At 36.8% G+C, this 16666-nt stretch overlaps 1 protein-coding gene across 4 annotated transcripts in view; it reads right to left on the bottom strand.

Annotated features, from left to right (window-relative positions):
- The window catches only part of SPIRE1 (spire type actin nucleation factor 1), a 221806-nt gene that overhangs the window by 47769 nt on the left and 157371 nt on the right, over positions 1-16666 (bottom strand). For all 4 annotated transcript variants that reach the window (XR_010021477.1, XM_063076765.1, XM_063076764.1 and 1 more), the window contains exon 6: positions 15817-15981. Coding sequence is in view for 3 of the 4 variants with exons in the window: in XM_063076765.1 (XP_062932835.1) it covers positions 15817-15981 (165 nt within the window). In the remaining variant the exon portion in view is untranslated. The remainder of the gene's footprint in view (positions 1-15816; positions 15982-16666) is intronic.

Raw genomic sequence — 16666 nt, forward strand, 5'->3', positions numbered from 1 at the left:
CAACACCTGTATTAACTTATATAAAACAAGCAATGAATTTTTGGTTCTGTGTAAGTCTCTCAAATTCTGAACACCATACTCACTGCTTGAGTTCCACATCTGTGTGTGTGTGTGTGTGTGTGTGTGTGTGTGTGTGTGTGTGTGTGTGTGTGTGTGTGTGTGTGTGTGAGTGACAAAAAGCTGAACTGGTTTACAAGGTTTATGGTGGTTGTAAGTAGCAAGGTTTCATGATACTTACAGAAAGATGCTATTTCACTCATGAAAAGGTCACTTGAAGATTCAGTGTTTCCATGCTAAATGGCAAGAATCATTCCCTCCTATTTGAAATGTCACAGTATAAGGAACTCTCTGTTCCTTTTGAGGGGGATGTGTCAATATTTGGGGACTAAACTTGTTTACTGAAGTATAACATGCATACAGTAAAGGACACAAATTGTATGTAAATGAACCTACTCTATTGAACTACCGTCCAGCTCAAGATATAGAACATTACCACTCCCTGGTGCCTTCTCTCAGTTGTTACCCCAACCAGCCCATTTTCAGTATCCGTGAAAATAATATAAAGACATATAGTTTAAGAAAAAGACTAAATCAAACGAGAAATTGTTTTTTATTGCCTTCAACTCAGTTACTATACCCTGCAGCCTCCCATGTAGAAATCCTTTGGCAATGTAATACATTCTTATAATTCACTGATATTTAAAGCATTAGAAACCCTAGGTGAGATCTGCGTTTATTTGCTTATATCAAAACACTAACAGAGTTGCAGAAAACATGTGGCCTGCCACATACTCCTAGGGCCTCTACGAGTACGTGTATACTTTTAAAAGAATGCAAAATAAATTTCTTCTGAAATATGTAAGGCTACAATTTTAGCATTTGAACTTACTTCAATATATATACGTAATTTTCAAGCCACAAGGTGGTTTTCAAATATTTTAGACAATTTGACAGTATTTATCAAAAGCCTTAAAGACATACATATTCACTAATCTGGTAATTACATGATTAAAATTAATCCTCAGGAAATTAATACAGTTTTTATATAATACTAAAAAATGGTGAATCTTAACAAGAGTAATTAAATAAATTATGGTTTTTCCACTCAATACAATACTTTGGAGCCATTAAAAATGATGTAGAAAGGGCCGAGCCCGTGGTGCACTCGGGAGAGTGTGGCGCTGGGAGCGCAGCGACGCTCCTGCCGCGGGTTCGGATCCTATATAGGACTGGCCGGTGCACTCACTGGCTGAGTGCCGGTCACGAAAAAAGACAAAAAAAAAAAAAAAAAAAGATGTAGAAAGGGGGTCTGGTCAGTTACCTCAGCTGGTTAGAACTACTGATTACACCAAAGCCAAGGGTTCAGATCCCCATACCAGGCAGCCACCGGAGGAAAAAAGAAAAAGGATGTAGAACAGAATAAAATAAAGCTGTAAAAATTAATGAGAAAGTTTTTATATGCTAATAACATAATAATCAGCAAGATATAGAAAGTGAAAAGGATACAGAACAGTGCATATAATATGGTAGCATTGTGCACATATCTGCATAGATAGGGAGATATACACACATACATACACAAACACACATACAAAACATCACTGGAAAGCTGTACAAAACAGTGATAAATTTTGGGCTGCTTGTAGGAAAGAAATGTGGGTGGGTAGAGGAGGGAGACTTTTCAATGTACACCAGAATTCCTTCTGAATTTTGAACCATGAAAACATATTATGTATTCAAAATTAAATTATAAAAATTTCAAAAAAATGATATAAATTTATATTTAATGATATGAAACCAAGTTTACAAGATATTAAGCAGGGGAAAAAGAGTTCCAATACATCATGTCCACCCACTTTAACTCTATTTTTATACACCCACACAGAAAACTTAAGAGCAAACAATACAAAATGGTCTTAGAGCAGAGAAATTGTGTAACTTTTTTCTTTTTATCCATACTTTCTAATTTTTCTACACTGAGCATGTATTACTTTTAAAATATAAGTTTTAAAAAAGTATAACATGAATAGGTTGAGAGAAAAGGATGGGAAAAGATATTCCATGCACATAGTAACTGCTATATAGTTGGAATGTTCCTCCAAAACTCATACTGAGCTTGATCCCTATTGAAGAAGTTAGGAAATCCAGCTATGGTATTTGAAAGGTGGGGCCCCAGGAGGTGATTGAATCATGAGGCTTGGCCCTCATGAATGAATTAATCTATTCACGAATTAATGGGTTAATGGATAAGTGGGTTATCATGGGAATGTCATTAGTGGCTTTATAAGGACAGCAAGTGAGCACGTTAAGATGCTCAGCCCTCTCACCATGTGATTTCCTGTGCTGCCTCTGGACTCTTCAGAGAGTCCACACCAGGCGGAATGCCCTCATCAGATGCACCCCTCAACCTCGGACTTACCAGCCTCCAAAATTCTAAGAAATAAATTTTGTTTCTTTATCAGTTATCCAGTTTCAGGTATTCTAAGTGACAGAAAACAAACTGATACAGTTGTAAAAAGAGAAGTGGGGTAGTAATATTAATATCAGAAGAAATAGACTTTCAGACAAAAACTGTCACAAGAGACAAAGAAAGACATTAAATATTGATAAAAGGGTGAACATATCAAGAAAATATAACAATTATAAACACATATGCACCAAACTACAGAGTCCCCAAATATATGAAGCAAACACTGAAAGAACTGAAATACATGGTTCTACAATAACTGTTGGAGACTTCAATAATTCATTTTCAATAATGGATAGAACAACAAGACAGAAGACCAACCAGGAAAGAGAGGATGTGAACACTATAAACCAACTAGAACAAACCAACTTATATAGAACACTTCATCCAACAAAGGCAGAATACACATTTCTTTTAAGTGCACATGGAGCATTCTCCATAAGAGACCATATGTTAGGCCAAAAACATGTCCTGATAAATTTAAGAAGACTGAAATCATATGAACTATCTTTTCTGATCACAATGGTCTAAAAGTAGAAATCAAAAGCAGAAGGAAAACTGTAAATTTTAAAAACACATTCCTAACCACCAATTGGTCAAAGAAAAAATTATGAGTGAAATATAAACATTTTGAGATGAATTAAAATGAAAACAACATAGAACAACTTATGGGATGCAGCAAGAACAGTGCTCAGAAAGAAATTCATAGTTGCAAAGAACTAAATTTAAAAAGATCTCCAGTCAATAACCTGAGTTTCTTTACACCTTCAGAATCTACAAAAAGAACTAAATCCATAGATTGCAGGAAGGAAGGAAATATTGAAAATTAAAGAAGAGATAAATGAGAGAACAGAAAAACGATGGACAGAATTAACAAAACCAAAGGTTATTTCACTGACAAGATTGATAAAATTGACATACCTTGATCTAGACTGACAATGAAAAAGAGAGGATTCAAAGTACAAAAACCAGAAGATAAAATAGGGACATTATTACAGCTCTTATAGAAGTATAAAGGATTACAAGAGAATTCCATGATAATTGTACATCAACAAGTCAATAATCTAGATGAGATGGGCAAATTCCTAGAAAGACAAAAACTACCAGAACAGGAATAGAAAGGGGAGAGGCAAAGGAAGGAGGAAGGGGAGGGGGAGAAGGAGAAGGAGAAGCAAAGAAAAAAAAAAAAAGTAAATCTTAAAAGACCTACAAAAGGTAAAGAGACCGAATCAGTGATCGAAAAACTTGAAACAAAGAAAGACCAAGGACCAGAAGGTCTCACTAGTGAATTTTACTCAAACATTTAAAGAATTATAATGAACAAGTGGGATTTATCCCATGAATATTAAGCGTGGCTCAAAATACAAAAATCACTCATTGTAATATTAATGAATTGGAAGAACCCACATGATCTTATTTAATTGATGCAGACAGAGGATTTGACAAAATCCAACACCCATTCATGATAAAAAAGAAAAACACTCACCAAAACGGAATGCAACTTCCTTAACATAATAAAAGTCATTTATGAAAACCCATACCCAATATCATATTTAATGGTGAAGGACCAAATGACTTACTTTACTCAGGAATAAGACATGGATGCCTGCTTTTGCCACTTATATTTAACATTGTACTGGAGGTTCTAGCCAGGGTAATTAATAGACATTCAGGCAGGAAAGGAAGAAGTAAAAATATCTCTCCTCACATATAATGTGAACATATATATAAAATAAAATATCTTAAAGAATTCACCAGAAGAACTATTAGCGCTAATAAACAAATTTAGCAAAGTTGCTGGATACCAGACTAACACAAAAAAAACTGTTGATATTTATACACTAGCAACAAATAAACAGAATAGGGCTAGGATTGTGAACCAAACTGACTCCATTTTCCCTGCAAAGGACACTTTGTTACTTTTCCACTCCTCAGTCATGGGACCCCCAGGGCACATGATTATAACATGGCCCACCCTGATAAAACAAACTGAGATAAGAGGGGAACAGATACTCACTGAGTTGTAAAACCCCTCCCCAACACTTTTTTACCATAATTGTAAAAATTAAGTTACAGATTAACCTTAAGATCCCTTTAGGGGTTCCCACACATGCATAAAGCTTCAAGGTGACCGCTACAATGATCCTCCTAGGGTGACAATAAGGAACACCACCACCATCTTGGACCTACTGAGCAGGCGCAAGGACCAAAGCCCTAACTGAGCATGAGCCCATGACGTATGCAGGAGGAACAGAATGGACCACCTCCAGAGGTGAAGAATAACGACACTGGTTTGCACCCTTTAACCCCTTTCCCTATAAAGGGCCCTGAACAGCTCCCCTCAGGGGGCTAGCTTTCCTGTCACTACCCCCCTTATGCATACATAAGTCTATCTCCTCTTTTAATAAAGTTTTGCTTGCTTTACTACTGGGTGCTTTGTTCATTTCTATTGACTTTGGGACCCAACTGCCTTATTCAGTAACATGAACAATCCAAAAAAGAATTAAAGAGAACATTTCCATTTGCAATAACATCAAAAAGAATAAAATACTTAGAAATAAAAAAAACTAAACCAATGAGGTGCAAGGCTTGTACACTGATAACTACAAAAGACAGCTGAAAGAAATAAAAGACCACTTAAACAAATGGAAAGACATCCCATGTTTATGGATTAGAAGACTTAATAATGTTACAATGACAATACTGACCAAAGTGTTCTACAGATTTAATTCAATCTCTATCAAAATCCCAATGGCTTTTTTTTTTTCATAAATAGAAAAATTCATACAGAATCTCAAGGAATTCCAAATAGTCAAAACAATTTTGAAAAAGATAAAGTTGGACACTCACACACCCTGATTTCAAAACTTACAACAAAGTAATCAAAGCAGTGTAAGGACTACAAAATAATTATTTAAAGGTGAAAAAACAAACAAAAACTGTATAGGACTGGCATAAGGATAGACAGAGCAATGAAACAGAATTCAAAGTCCAGAGATAAACCTGTACATCTATGTTTAATTGATTTACAACAAGGGTGCCAAGACCATTAAGTGGAGAAAAAATAAGTCTTGGTGTCAAGACCATTAAATGGAGAAAAAATAAGTTCGACAAATGGTATTGGGACAACTGGGTATCGACATGTAGAAGAATGGTATTTGACCCTTACTTCACACCACACACTTAAATTAACTAAAAAGGAGATCAAAAATAGCTAAAATTATAAAAGTCTTAGAAGAGGGTAGAAATGCCAGTCAGAACTCATTCCATTTTTGTGGTCTTTGGAGCTTGGGCTTGAATAGTTACAATCTTTTCCCTGCACAGGTTGCTTAACAACTGAGGAAGGGAAAGTAACAGAATGCTATGCTTGTGTAAGATAAGGGCAATGACTCTAGAAACCCCAAAGATAAGCAATAGGACACTGTGAGGTACCTAGGAATCTTCCACTTCTGTAGCCTTTTTCTCTTTGGCATAGCTCCACGTTTGTCTCAAAGTCTCTCATAAGCTTCAACTCTTCCCCCATGGGGTTGCAGAGAAAGCAGCTAGCTGCTCATCATTTGAATTCAAGAGTCCACCTGATCCATTCCCAGTAAGTAACCACCCATTAATGATAACAATAATAAACTCCTTGTAAACTGTGGGGAATTGCCTGCTTGGTCCTTTGGTCTCAGGATACCTTCTCAGTTTGGTGGGCATTAGACTATTAGCTCACACTCTGACAGAAAAGACACTGGAGAAAATCTTCATGACCTGAATTTGGCAAAGGATTCTCAGATATGACACCAAATGCAGAACAATAGAAGAAAAATAGAGAAATTGAATTTCAGTAAAATTAAAAATCTTTTGCACATCAAAAGACACTATCAAGAGAGTGAGAAGACAACCTACAGGATGGAAGAAAACACTTGCAAGTTATGTATCTGTCTAAGGCCCAGTATCCAGAATACATAAAAAACTCTTACAATTTGACAACAAAAATACAAACAACCCAATTAAAAAACAGGTACAGGATGTGAATAGACACTTTTCCAAAGAAGATGTACAAATGACCCAAAAGCATAAAAACATGCACATCATTACTCATCAGGCAAATGCAAATAAAAACCACAATGAGATACTACATTTACACCCATTAGGGTAGCTATAAAAAAAAAAAGGTTAATAATAAGTGTTGATAAAGATGTGGAGAAATTAGAACCCTCAGACATTGCTTGTGGGAATGGGAGAATTTGGTGATTCCTCAATAAGTCAAACATAGAATTACCATATGATCCAGTCATTCCACTCCTAAGTGTATACCCAAAAGAACTGAAAACAGGTATTCAAACAAAAAACTTGCATGCTACTGTTCACAGCAGCACTATTCACAACAGTGAAAAAGCTGAAAGAACCTAAATGTCCATCAAAAGATGAGCAGATAAAAAAAATATGGTATATCCATACAACGGAAAATTATTAAGCAATAGATAGGAATAAAGCACTCCCAAATGCTACAATGTGGATGAATCTTAAAACATTATGCTAAGTGAAAGTAAACCAGTCACGAAGGGTCACAATGTATTTTATATGAAATATCCAGAATAGGTTAAAGTCTATAGAGACAGAAAGCAGATTAGTGGTTGCCAGGGACTGGAGGGAGGGGAGAACAGGAGTGACACTTCAAATGGGTACAGGGTTTCCTTTTGGGATGATGAAATCATTCTGGAACTAGATAGAGGTGGAGGTTGTACAACCTTGTGAATATACTAAATGCCACTAAATTATGTACTTTAAAATGGGTAATTTTAAGTTATATGAATTTTATCTGGATTTTAAAAATAAATAATAAAGAAGAAAGAAAATTAGAAAAAAATCAGACTCTTATTTAAAAGCTTTTTACTTACCATAACAGAAAAATAATTATTTATGCTTGCAAAGGCTTTCCAGCTTGTATGCACAGTTCTTTGTCATTCTATCACATATCATTAATTCCTTAAGCCTCACTGAAGGTGCTTATGTAACATACAGATTCCTAGACCCCAGCTGAAACCTGCTACATCAGGATCTACAAGAGGGATCTATCCTAAGCAATTCTTAGTATCAGACAGGTAGACTACTATTTAACACAATAATTTTCTCTGATGAAAATGAAAAGATTTAGCATTATCAAGAATGACAGGTAAAAGACATTAATGGTAGATCAAACAGAAATGTTAATGATCTATTAAGGCTTCTTTTAATCACTGAAATGAAGTTTTGAATATTCCTTCCACATAAAATCATCAGAGTTTAACATTAAGTGATCATCCAATCAGAGAGGACAAAGTTCTAATACTATACATTTTTGAAAAAAAAAAAAACCATTACCTAGTATTGACAACAGGAATTATCTTGCAACACTGGTAAAAGTGTAAAGTGTAAATTCAACCCTTCTGAAGAGAATTTTTGCAAAATGAATTAAAAATTAAAATGTTCATTATCTTTGATCTATCTGTTCATCTCACCAACAAAATTTTATTCATTTATTTTAAGAAAAGCAGTGTGTTATTCCATTTCTGTTGCTTATAACAAAATACTAGGAACTGGGTGATTTATAAGAAAACAAAGTTTACTGCTTATAGTTTTGGAGGCTGGGAAGTCCAAGGTCTAAGCAATACATCTGGTGAGGGTCTTAGTGGTGGTGACAGTGACCCAGAGATCTTGCATGGCAAAAAATGGCAGAGCAGAGAGAGCAGAGAGACCGACCTCCTCATTCACTCTTTTAAAGCCCTCAGAACCACACCCCTGACCACCATTATTAATCCATTCATTACTGCACAGTCCTACAATCTAATCACCTCTTCAAGGCCACACCTTTCAATAACCACAATAGGATTTCCCACTCTCCACAGTTACAGTGGGAATTAAGCTTCTCATATATAGACTTTGGGGCACACAATTCAATTGATCCACAGCAAGCAGGTTGGTTTGTTTTATAGCATTAGTTCCATTTTAAGTTGAGTTAAATAGTTTGTAAGTTTAACAGTTAATAAGAGGAAATAATTCACTAGTCAGTGGCTCCAGCCATCCGCACAACTTTGAGACTACAATGACAGCAACGGGTTTATCCCAAGAAAAATATTTTCAAACAATTTCAGTAGATCCAGGAATATCCTTAAATCCATTCAATGTCCCAGTATTAAAACAACATCGCAGTGCACCCCACCTGCCCTCCCTACTAGAGAATTTTGAGCTTTTTTAAGCACATCCATCTACACGCAGGAGACTGACAATTTTCGCAGTATCTAGTATTGTGTTTGGATTTACTTTGAGTGTAATTTAACAACTCTGTTACTTTGACTTGGAACAGTTCTTACAGTATTTCCTTTAGACAGCACTGTTATTTATAGGTTTCTGTTGTGGTTGTTGGCAACTGGCCAGTACCAGGAACTGAACCCTTGACCTTGGTGTTACAAAGCTGTGCTCTGTTGTTTACAGATGTTAGACCTACTTATTTATTTATTTATTTAGTTTTAATTTTTTGACCACAAAACAAGTTGTAATACATTTAAAAAGACTAAGCTCATAGAAAATATGTTCTCTGACCATAGTAACAGAAGGAAATTTAGAATTTCACAAATGTGTGGAAATTAAACAACACTCTCCTATATAAACAATGGGCAAAAGGAAAAATCACAGAGAAATTAGAATACTTTGAGATTAAAAACCGTATCAAAATTTATAGGATATCAACATATCAAAACTTATAGGCCGCAGGGCTCTTGCACTGCTTAGAGGAATATTTAGACTTATAAACACCTATATTAAAAATAAGAAAAATCTCAAACTAGTAATGTAAACTACCTTAAAAGAATAGAAAAAGTGAATGGGGAAAAGCTGAAAGCTTTTCCTTTAAGAACAGGAACTAGACAAGGATGCCCACTCTCACCACTCCTATTCAACATAGTGTTGCAAGTACTAGCCAGAGCAATCAGAGAAGAGAAGGAAATAAAGGGCATCCAGATTGGAAAAGATGAAGTCAAACTGTCCCTGTTTGCAGATGACATGATCCTATATATCGAACAGCCTAAAACCTCTACAAAAAAACTGCTGGAATTGATAAATGATTTCAGCACAGTAGCAGGATACAAAATCAACACACAAAAATCAGTAGCATTTCTTTTCTCCAATAGTGAACATGCAGAACGAGAAATCAAGAAAGCCTGCCCATTTACAATAGCCACCAAAAAATAAAATACTTAGGAATTGAGTTAACCAAGGAGGTGAAAAATCTCTATAATGACAACTACAAACCACTGCTGAGAGAAATTAGAGAGGATACAAGAAGATGGAAAGATATCCCATGCTCTTGGATTGGAAGAATCAACATAGTGAAAATGTCCATACTACCCAAAGTGATATACAAATTCAATGCAATCCCCATCAAAATTCCAAAGACATTTTTCTCAGAAATGGAAAAAACTATCCAGACATTTATATGGAACAATAAAAGACCACGCATAGCCAAAGCAATGCTGAGCAAAAAAAAAATAAAGCTGGAGGCATAACACTACCCGACTTTAAGCTATACTACAAAGCTATAATAACCAAAACAGTATGGTACTGGCATAAAAACAGACACACTGACCAATGGAATAGAATAGAGAATCCAGAAATCAACCCACACACTTACTGCCATCTGATCTTTGACAAAGGCACCAAGCCTATTCACTGGGGAAGGGACTGCCTCTTCAGCAAATGGTGCTGGGATAACTGGATATCCATATGTAGGAGAATGAAACTAGATCCATACCTCTCACCGTGTACTAAAATCAACTCAAAATGGATTAAGGATTTAAATATACACCCTGAAACAATAAAACTTCTTAAAGAAAACATAGGAGAAACACTTCAGGAAATAGGACTGGACACAGACTTCATGAACACGACCCCAAAAGCACGGGCAACCAAAGGAAAAATAAACAAATGGGATTATATCAAACTAAAAAGCTTCTGCACAGCAAAAGAAACAATTAACAGAGTTAAAAGTCAACCAACAGAGTGGGAGAAAATATTTGCAAAATATACATCTGACAAAGGATTAATATCCAGAATATATAAGGAACTCAAACAACTTTACAAGAAAAAAACAAGCAACCCAATTAAAAAATGGGCAAAGGAACTAAAAAGGCATTTCTTAAAGGAAGATATACAAATGGCCAACAGACATATTAAAAAATGCTCAACATCACTCAGCATCCGGGAAATGCAAATCAAAACCACATTGAGATACCATCCAACCCCAGTTAGGATGGCTAAAATCCAAAAGACTCTGAACGATAAATGCTGGCGAGGTTGCGGAGAAAAAGGAACTCTCATACATTGTTGGTGGGACTGCAAAATGGTGCAGCCTCTATGGAAAATGGTATGGAGGTTCCTCAAACAATTGAAGATAGGTCTACCATACGACCCAGCTATCCCACTGTTGGGAATATACCCAGAGGAATGGAAATCATCAAGTCGAAGGTATACCTGTTCCCCAATGTTCATCGCAGCACTCTTTACAATAGCCAAGAGTTGGAACCAGCCCAAATGTCCATCATCGGATGAGTGGATACGGAAAATGTGGTACATCTACACAATGGAATACTACTCAGCTATAAAAACGAATGAAATACTGCCATTTGCAACAACATGGATGGACCTCGAGAGAATTATACTAAGTGAAACAAGTCAGGCACAGAAAGAGAAATACCACATGTTCTCACTTATTGGTGGGAGCTAAAAATTAATATATAAATTCACACACACACACAAAACTGGGGGGGAAGAAGATATAACAACTACAATTACTTGAAGTTGATATGACAAGCAAACAGAAAGGACATTGTTGGGGGGGGGGAGAAGGGAGGGAGGTTTTGGTGATGGGGAGCAATAATCAGCCACAATGTATATCAACAAAATAAAATTAAAAAAAAAAAAAAAAAAAGAATAGAAAAAGGCCAAACTAAACGAAAAGCAAATATAAGTAGGAAATAACAAAGATTACAACAGAAATATATGAATTAAAAAACAACTAAATGAAAAGTTGATTCTTTGAAACGATCAATAAGATTTGCAAACCTTTATTTAAACTGACCAAGAAAAAAGACAGAAGACCGAAATTACTAAAATGAGAAATAAAGCAAGAGCATTATTACATTGCAACTATGGCTTTTTGTGGTGGTAAGATTTAGTTTCTTTCCTTTCTCGTTTGCATTTTTGTTCAGTAGGTTTTGTTCTTTCTTGTGTATGTGTGGTAGTGATTATCATTTTTCAGATCCCAGATGTAGGACTTCCTGGAGGATTTCTTGTAAGACTAGTTGTACAATGATGAACTCCCACAGTTTTTGTTTGGAAAATACACTATTTCTTCCTCATTTCTGAAGGATAGCCTTGCTGGGTATAGTATTCTTGGCTGGCAATTCTTCTCTTTTAGTAATTTAAATATATCATCCCATTTTCTTCTGGCCTGAAGAGTTTCTGTTGAGAAGTCTGCTGTTAGTCAGATAGGAGCTCCCTTATATGTGGGTGACTTGATGGTTTTCTCTTCTTTTACGATTCTCTCTTTGTCTTTGAGCTTTACCAGTTTGACTACAATGTGTCTTGGAGAGGATCTTTCTGTGGATCTGTAAGCTTCCTGAATCTGAAGGTCTACCTTTACCTGGGAAGTTTTCCATTATTTCATTGAATAGGTTTTCCATGCTTTTTCCTTTCTCTTCCCCTTCTAGAACACCTGTGATTTGAATGTTTGTGCACTTAAGGTTGTCTGCTAGCTGTCTTAGATTTTCATCATTTTAAAAAATTTTTTTATTTTTATTTTTTTTGTCTGCCTGGATTATTTTGAAAAGACTATCTTCAAGATCAGAAATTCTTTTCTTCTGCTTGTTCAAGCCTGCTTCTTAAGCTTTTGCTTGTGTTTTTTATTTTGCTGAGTGTATCTTTCAGTTCCATGAGTTCCGCTACATTCTTTTTTAAGGTATTAATCTCTTTGTAAATTTCCTCCTTCATATCCTGGATTTTTTTTTTTTTCTCATTTCATTATGTTGTCTGAGTCTTCTCATATCTCTGTGAGTTTCCTTAAGATTGTTGCTCTGAATTCCTTTTCAGTCATTTCAAGGGTTTCCTGCTCTATATGGTCTGGTATTTGATTATTACTGCATTCTTTTGGTGGTATCATATTTGCTTGGGTTTTTGTATCTCTAGTATTTCTACACTGATGTCTGGTCATCTGGTAGGGCAGGTGCTTCTTCTATTATTCTGGAGTGGGCTTTGAGGAGGGAGACATCCTCTTCTTTTTCTGGTCTCTGCTGGTGACTCTCCTTGTGTCAATGCAGTCCAGTGTTGGGTGGGCTGCCTGCATGGTGGCGGTGGCTACTGCTGTGGCATTGAGCTGCTTTGGCGGCAGGGGTGGCTGTGGTGGTAGCTGTGGTGGGCCACCCATGCAGAAGTGGTGTTTTCATTGTGCTCTCTTTCATGTCTTTGGGCGGGAGGTGCTGCCCTCAGCTACTGACTAGGACCCTGGGTATCCTCTCTTGCCTGCTTCTAGGTAGAGGGGACTGCCCTCAGCTCCTGCCTAGCACCCCCTGGGTGTGCTCTCTTGCTTGCTTCCAGGTGGAGAGGGATAACCTCAACTCCTGCCTAGGACCCAGGGTGTGCTCTCTTGCCTGCTTCTGGGTAGAGGGGGCTACCCTCGGCTCCTGCCTAGGACCCTGGGCATCTCACCAACAAAAATTTAAACCAAGGAGATAATTGGATAAGATGTTTATATTTGGATGTTCATCACTATACTCATTAAAACAATAAAAACCAGAAACAACCTAAATGTCTATTAATAGGGGGTTGGGTAAATAAGTCATGGCACATATATACAAGAAAATACTGTGCCACCATTTTAAAAATGAGAAAGACCAATCTACATTCATTCTTTACACACTTAAAAAGGCTATAATCAGCGCACACAATGTGTTTCTCTTTGTGCAAAATGATTATCTATCTATGTATAAATTAATGAATGAATAGGGAGAATGTTCCAGGTGAAAGATTTTCAAAGAACTTTTGCTTTTATTCATGCCTTTCTATAATGAATGTGTAAATAGAGAAAAGGTAAATGTGTTTTGTGAAAAATGTATGCAAAAGCATGGTGAATTGCATCTGGATATACCTATTACCTGTTAGTCACTGAAGACTTAGTTTTAACATAAACCTTCTATGACCTCTTCTCACTCTGAGGCACACTCTTACTGTTCTAACCATTTTACTCCCCACATATAAGATCACTGAATGCTCCTTGTGCTGCCCATAAATTGGAGGTCTACCTTCAGGAAGCAATGATGCCCCTGTGATGCATTTCTCAGTGTGTTTTTTTGTTTCTTGTTTTTAATTTAATTTTATCAATATACAATGTAGTTGATTTTCGTGTCCCCTTACCGAATCCTGTGTGTTTTTATGGCACTTCATTTGTCTTCTAAGACAGAAGTTCCTCTTAGTTTTACACAGCATTGCAAGTGCTTGGCACTGATGAGTCAGATTCCTCTGGTACACAGATGGCTGTGAAGGGAGCAAAGCCAGCAGCCCACACCACATTCCATGGAGAATGTGCAGAACACTGCCAGGCGCATGGCAGCACCTCACTCAGTTTCTAGAGGTTTGGTGAAAAGAGCCCAGTGTCCTCAGCAGGAAAACATGGCTGCCTTTGCTCATCCTCCAGGATGTGAAGAAATGGGCATAATTATTCTGTTGCAAATAACAATCATCACTGTATTTCTGAAGGCAATTAGGCAATATGTTTGCTGTACACAGCACAGGCTCTGGGATCAGACTGAATGGGACTGAAATCCAGCTTTGAATTATAACTTGTGTCTGAACTTGGAAAGTTACTACTGAGCATCTCTAAATTTCAGTTTTCACATCTGTAAAGTAAATCAGATTTACTGAAAAGTAAATCAACACAATATTTAGCTGAACTATTGTAGCTTATTAAAATCAACAACAGAGCAAACAACTATTAAACCAATGTATTATAATACCAAGTGATGTGTTTCATAAGAGTCTTTTACATAAAATAACTCTGATTACATTTTCTCAGAAATGTGGATAGAATTCATTAATTCATCCCACAACTATTAACTGAGCACAGGATTTGGTATTTGGCTGAATATTAGGCACAAGTTCTATTCACAGGGGATAAACAGTGAAAAGAACTAAGTCCCTATTTTTATAAGGGAAACTGACGGTGAGTCTGAAAATACATGTCAGTATCAGTTAGTGAAACTCGTGGGTAAAGACACAGAGTGTACTTCTAAGGAGGGAACACTGGAGCAGAGACCTGAAGAGGGAAGAGGCAAGTTATATGACCACGTGGGAAAAACGAGGTCCAAGGAGAGGGAAGAGCAAAGGCATAGGCTCCACTGCAGGAGCACATCAGGCATTTCTACAACACCGGTGAGAACACGGTGGCTCAAGAGGAGAAATCGACCCAGAAGGGTAGCAGGAGATGAGGCCTGAGAGATGACTGGACCTGACCATGTGGGCTTGCAGGCCAACCCAAGGATGTGGAGTTTATTCTAAGTGAGATGGAGAGCCAGGGGGAAGTTCTCAATGACATGATCATATTTTTACTTAAGAGGCTTACTCTGGCTGTTCTGGGGAAAAACAGATTGAAAGGAGGCAAGAGTGAAAGCAAAAAATCACTTAAATGCCATGGTAATAGTCTAAATGAGAGATGATGGTGGCTTGGAACAGAAGGAATCTGAAGATGAGGTGGTGAAAAGTGGTCAGAGGCAGGATATATTTTAAAGGTAGAGATGTCAGGATTTGCTGATGAACTGGATGTTCCACTTCTAAGAACTTAACTCAAGGATTTCACTGTGGCTATTCAAAAAGATTTATATGCAAGGATACACAAAATGCTGCTTATAACTGGGTATAAGGTGACTAGTTTAATAAGCTCTGGTATAGCCACAAGCTGGAAAAAAATGTAGCCATTTAGAAATAATGATGTTGAATATATAATGACATGGAAAAATATTTACAATACGTTAGGCAAACATAACTGGTTATAAAACAAAGTATTCAACACTAACCCATTTTGTCCAAATAAAACACTCTATAGGGAAAAGACTGAAGGCTATACACCAACACGTTACCAAAGTTTTTCTCTGACTTGTGAAATTACGTGTTTGTAATTTTCCTTCTTTGAGCTTAATGTATTTTCCAAATTTTCTATGATGACCAAGTATACTATTATTAGAAGAAATAATTTTTAAAATATAACATAAGACAATTTACAACATATATGGTTATAGAAGAATAATCATTTGAGTCCATTAATAGTTTTCTTTGTTACTTACCATCACTTTTCGCAAAGTGTATCTCTTGCACCGAATGTCATCCATTAGCATTTCATAAGGAGTGAGCTGATATTCAATGGGCAAAGGGTTGTACTGCCTCTCTTGGACCTTCTTAAGTTTTACCCCATTCCGCAAATCCCTCATCACCTGTACCCAGAATCGTGCCTGAATGAACCAAGGGTGGAGAGCCATCGATGAATAAATGTACTAGTTTCCTTTAATACAGCTACAATCATACAGAAGAAATGAAGAGCTTAGATTACAAAACACTGAATAAACCAAGCAAAGTATTTTAAAAATTAGATGTTAGAATAGTGGAAGATGGGCCGAAAGCCAGCCAAGAATCCACAGGCTCTAAGTGCTGAGGTACCTGGTTTTAAATCCTAGCTCCACCACTGTGGCAGGCTCTATCAAGGGCCCCAGTTCTTCATACCTCCCTGTGTTTACACCCTGTTATATGACTTTGCTCACTAAGGAGGAATATATTTGCCACACCCAGCCTTAGGTTTGGCTATATACTTAGCTTGGCCACCAGAACAGTGGTGGGTGTGATGAGACCAAGGGCTGCAAAATCACATTTCTATAACTGCCATGAGATCATATATCAAGCCTGGATTGGCTCGTGTTGCCAGGATAAGGATAAATCGACACCTGTAGAGTGGAGCTTATCCGTAAGCTCCTTAAGTGCTTTTCCTTTATGCTGCTGTAATTTTGTAGTGGTTAGTTACACAGCATTACTTTTTAAAATTTAATTTAATTTAATTTTTTTTTTGTCTTTTTGCGACTGGTAAGGGGATCGCAACCCTTGGCTTGGTGTTTCCCGCACCACGCTCAGCCAGTGAGCGCGTCG

The sequence above is a fragment of the Cynocephalus volans genome, chromosome 13 (assembly GCF_027409185.1).
Source record: "Cynocephalus volans isolate mCynVol1 chromosome 13, mCynVol1.pri, whole genome shotgun sequence".
Taxonomy (NCBI): Eukaryota; Metazoa; Chordata; class Mammalia; order Dermoptera; family Cynocephalidae; genus Cynocephalus; species Cynocephalus volans.